Source organism: Dipodomys ordii, unplaced genomic scaffold (genome assembly GCF_000151885.1).
Source record: "Dipodomys ordii isolate 6190 unplaced genomic scaffold, Dord_2.0 Scaffold18, whole genome shotgun sequence".
NCBI lineage: Eukaryota > Metazoa > Chordata > Mammalia > Rodentia > Heteromyidae > Dipodomys > Dipodomys ordii.
In genome coordinates this window covers 20291377-20295973 of record NW_012267234.1, presented here as the reverse complement: position 1 = coordinate 20295973, position 4597 = coordinate 20291377, and the positions used below count along the sequence as shown (strand labels likewise).

The window sequence follows — 4597 nt, the reverse complement described above, 5'->3', positions numbered from 1 at the left end:
CCGCCCCTCCCGCGCTGCGCCCCCCGGCCTTAGGGCTGGGAGGGGATCCGGGCACCGGGCACCTGCGCTCTGGGGCACGAGCGGCCCACCCGCTGGCCCGGGTGCTGGCCCCGGTGCCAGGCGCACCCAGCACCCCGGCTCTGAAAGCGACGCTGGGAAGCAGCGGTCTGGCCTCTGCACACGGCCCGCTTCCCAGGCTGGAGTGCCCCGTGGGTCTCACCCCCAATGCCCCGCGTGCGCGCCCCGAGGGCGCAGAGCTGGCGAGCCGGGAAGCGGCTCCGCCCGCAGAGCTTTGTGTCCGAAGGGCCTGCGGAAGGCCCGCAGGGAAGCCCGCACACTCTAGGCTTGTAACTCCAGGCTGAAGCCACGTCCGGGCAGCTGCACCTCCAGGAAGGCCGCTGGCTCTCCACCAGGATCCAGCTGCTCTTGGCTCCTTCCGCCAGACAACCCTACAATCTGCTATAGATGGGACAAAGAAGGGGGACGGAGAAGACACCTCTGCTGTCCGCAGGGGAGTGACCCAGGCCGCCTCCTGCCCAGCTTCAGTTTTCCCCGTCTACCACAAGATCTCATGGACCCTGCAGTGAGGATTCTGGGAAGAGGAGCCCCCATGTTTGTCTCAGTGAGGACACTTGTCACACTGGGCTTCAGAGAGATCAGGATGGGAGGAGGGTTAACTTTGTCCACTCCTATATGAGCATCTAGCCCACTAGAAATGCAATGTGAGCGGCGCTGGTGGCTCATACCTATTATCCTCGCTACTCAGGAGACTGAGATCTGAGGACCATGGTGGGAAGCCAGTCCCTGCAGAAAAGTCTGTGAGAGACTCCTATGTCCAACTAGCTAGCCAAACCTAGAAGTGGAGGTGTGGCTCAAGGGGTAGAGTGCCCGCAGGGAACAAAACAAGCATGGAGCATGAGGGCCTGAGTTCAAGCCCCAGTATCAGCACACACATAAAAAGCAAGAACTAAAAAGCCAGAAGTGGCGCTGTGGCTCAAGTGGTAGAGTGCTAGCCTTGAGCTGAAGAGCTGAGCACCCTGGCCCAGAGTTCAGGCCCCAGGACCGACCAAAAAAAAAAAAAAAGCAAGAACTCATAAAGTTGTTGTCTTTCAACACAAGTATCATCACAACCATCACAAACATTCTGATTAACCTGTAATTCCAAAGCTGGGTGCTGGGACTGGGAAGGTGGCTCAATGGTAGAGTGCTTGCCTTGAGCTGAAGAGCTGAGAGACAGCGCCCACGCCGAGGTCAGGCCCCAGGAAAAAGCTGGATCCTGGAGGCTCATGTCATGCCTATCAGCCTGGCTATTTAGGCTGAGATACAAAACCAGCCTAGGAAGAGAGTCCATCTCCAAAATAAGCAACAAAAGAATGAGCTAGATGTGTGGTTGAGATGCTGAGCACCAGCTGAGCAAGCGAGCCAAGCAAGCCTGAGCCCAGAGTTCAAACCCACTCTACTGACCACATGCCTCGGATGGAGCGGAGCATCACGCCTGACTTCCAGCCAGTGGAGGCCAGGTGAGGGGTCAGGCCTCTGGGTGGAAGAGTGTGAGGACCTGAGCCAAGTCTGCACCTTGGCTTTGCCCCAGGGCAGCAAGGGGGATGGGCGGAGCAACTTGGGCTTCATGCTCCACCCACCGGCCACAGAACAGATGCCCAGCCCTGACGTACGTGGAGCCAGGAGGCTTCTTCAGCCGCCGTCTCCCCTGCCTGCACAGTGAACCGGCAGACCAGCCCCCACACCCAGGACCGCTGCTCACGTGGCTGGACCACCTGGGCAGAGGATCAGGCCACAGTGGCATTGGCCCTGGCTGGGACCTTAGGCTCTTGGTGTGTGTGTGTGTGTGTGTGTATGTGTGCCCTGTTTGGGGACCACAGGCCAACTGGGTTGAGGCCACCTTGGCTTACCTGACGCCCGTAGCCCTCCACGGCCTACCGGTGTTGGTAGATGTAGCCCCCTCCCTGACAGTGATTGCACTGTCTATGAGAACTCAAGCAGAAGAGTTCCAGAATGCCTGAGAGCAGTTGAGTCATTTGATAACCCTTTGGCATTGCCTTGGATTGCTCCCTATTCAGGGAGAAGACCGAGGTCTCCCAACGTATCCAGACAACTGAGCAAACCCCGGGGGCTTCGACCCCAGGCGGGCCCCTGCGTGGGGCTGGGCAGCTCTCGCCATGCCCCCGAACCACCTTCGAGTTCCCTCCTGCCATGACGTTGAAGGCCCTGCTCCACACCAGAGAGAGCCAGCAGCTGGAGGTGCAGAATGCAGTGGCCGTGGCCTTGATTCGGGAGGTTGCAGTCCTTCTGCGATGACAGCAGTGGGATGGATGGCGGCCGGCCCAGCAGCACTGACTGGGCCTGCGGATGTGCGGGCAGCAGACATCAAGGTGTGGAAGAGAGAGTCGGGGGAAGGGGCAGCTGGGATTTGGGCAGTGGGGTTTACTCGGCCCCACCGGGACTGGAGATACGGCTCAGCGTGGTGTTCTTGTCTGGCATGTGTGTCTCTGGGTTCTATCCCAGCACTGAAACTCACACGGCTCCCTGGAGGCAGTCTTTCCAGAAGGATGCCGCTTCTCCCCAGAACAGTGAAGTCCTGCGCTGGGGAGAGAGCCTGAATGCAGCTAGGAGACCGAGAACAGCTGATGCAGTTACTGCAAAAGCCCTGTGGCCTCTGGGTCAAAGATGAGGTCAGACAAGCCAGGCACCATCACATACACCTACAGTCCCAGAACGGTGGGGGCTGAGGCAGGAGGCTCTCACGTTCTAGGCCAGCCTGTACTACGCAGAGCGATGTGGTGAAATGCCCAGTTGTGTAGGGCCCTGGATGTGTGGCCTGGCCTCAGCATTTCCCACCCTGCTTTGTGAGGCTGCAGCGCAGGACTGCGGGAAGTGCTGGAGAAGCAGGAGCTGGCTGTGGTTGGGAGGGGGGCCAGCTGCCACGAGCCTCAGCGACAGGTGGGGACAGTGTGGACCGGGGATTTTCAGCCAGAAGGACGAGCAGCCTCCAGACAGGAGGCCGCCCAGGGGTGATCACGTTTTGAAGCCAAGTGTGGTCAGAGCCGAGTCCTAGGCGGTGCGGCGGGGGCAGCATCCCGGGGTGGCCCCCATGGCTCTCATGACTGAGGCTGGGGTGGCGTGGCCACCAAACCAGGAACGACTTTGAACTTCCTCCTGAGGTTGCTGGGGAGGGAACTGCCCGTGGCATCAGGTCCCTCTGGTTTGGAGAACAGGCCAGGCAGCCGGAGGCCCAGGGGAAGCTGCACCAGCCCCCCGGCCCCCAGGGCTGCACCGTGAGCAGCCAGGGGCCTGGCCGTGGCGGAACAGCCCTGCCCACAGTGAGGAAGTGGCGCACAGGGGGAAGGAGGAAGCAGGAAGGCCCAGGCCCGGGGCTTCCTGCCCGAGTGAAACCCAGCCCGGCCTGAGGGCAGCTGGCCATGCCTCTGTAGTCCGACAAGAGAACAACATTTCCAACTTTCTTCCCAGCACATCCTCAGCCCGGAGCCTCGGAGAGGCTGCTTGGCGTTCCTGGCTGACGTAGTGTTGGCAGGACTCCAGTCTGACGCTCACAGCGGCCGGACGAGGGAGGCCTCCTCCCCCTCCTCTCCTGGGTGGCTGGGGGCAGTCCCGACCCCAAGGTGCGCCTTGGAAAGGGCGACTCGGGCCGCGGTTGGCCCGTGTGCTGCAAGCTACCTGGAAACTCTCCAGATGAGAGCTACGCCCACGTGTGGTTAGTCCTGCAGCCACAGAGGTGAGGCTGGCAAGAGGCATTCAGCCAGGTCAGGTGGGTGTTGCTTTACTGCCGGCCTTTTCCCCGGATAGCACCTGCCCACCATCATTAAAGACGGATCCCACCAGAGTAAAGGCCCATGGGTAACAAGCTCAGAGGAGGGTGCTGAGTGAGGCACCCCGAGTGGAGGCTGAGGACCATGTGGTGGTCATCACCACTGTGAGGACAGCGGGACATAGTCAGACTCGCTGACTGTGATCCCCGAACACTCGGGAGCTTCCCCTCTGCTCTGCTTCTGAGCCCGAGGTGCAGGGCAGGACTCCTGTCCACCAGCAGTGGCCCCGCTCCTCGTCCAGGCTCCCGGGAGGCCTCTTGGTCCCTCCTCTGCCAGGCAGCAGGGCCTTCCCGGGGTCACGGCTGGGAGACAGGGGAGCCCTGTAAACGATGAAAACTGGGGACTCAGGGTGTGTGAGCAGTGTGAATGGGACACCTCGGCCAGGCCTCGGCCTACCCACCCAGCAGAGCCTCCTGGGGCTTCCTGCAGAAGAGGAAAGAGGCAGGGTCAGCGCCGGCCCTGCCCGCACCCAGAGCTGCTGGAAAGGGTGTGCGGCTGGGCAGCAGCCCTAGGAAGTTCTGGCCGACTGGGTGCAGCTCAGGAGAGGTGGGGGGGGGTGGACAGCAGGGCGGGGCTGGCAGCATGGCTTTCTCCTCTCTCCCATCACCCCCACTGGGGGATGGACCAGCCGGGGCTGATCCTGAGGGATCATGGGGCTGGGGGGTCAGCAGAGACCATCCAGGGGCTGGGGGGTCAGCAGAGACCATCCAGGGGCTGGGGGGTCAGCACAGACCATCCAGGGGCTGGGGGGG

At 61.7% G+C, this 4597-nt stretch overlaps 2 protein-coding genes across 2 annotated transcripts in view; one reads left to right on the top strand and one right to left on the bottom strand.

Moving 5' to 3' along the window:
* Nucleotides 1-2179, bottom strand: part of Cdt1 (chromatin licensing and DNA replication factor 1) — an 8632-nt gene extending 6453 nt beyond the window's left edge. Inside the window, exons 1-5 of the mRNA XM_013012726.1 lie at nucleotides 2102-2179; nucleotides 1911-1934; nucleotides 1674-1775; nucleotides 369-459; nucleotides 127-307 (exon numbers count right to left, since the gene is read on the bottom strand). Coding sequence (XP_012868180.1) covers nucleotides 127-307; nucleotides 369-459; nucleotides 1674-1775; nucleotides 1911-1934; nucleotides 2102-2179 — 476 coding nt within the window. The remainder of the gene's footprint in view (nucleotides 1-126; nucleotides 308-368; nucleotides 460-1673; nucleotides 1776-1910; nucleotides 1935-2101) is intronic.
* A 32-nt stretch (nucleotides 2180-2211) lies between these two features.
* Piezo1 (piezo-type mechanosensitive ion channel component 1) overlaps nucleotides 2212-4597 on the top strand; it is a 55640-nt gene continuing 53254 nt past the window's right edge. The window contains exons 1-2 of the mRNA XM_013012725.1: nucleotides 2212-2295; nucleotides 3573-3751. Of these exons, the coding sequence (XP_012868179.1) occupies nucleotides 2212-2295; nucleotides 3573-3751 (263 nt within the window). The remainder of the gene's footprint in view (nucleotides 2296-3572; nucleotides 3752-4597) is intronic.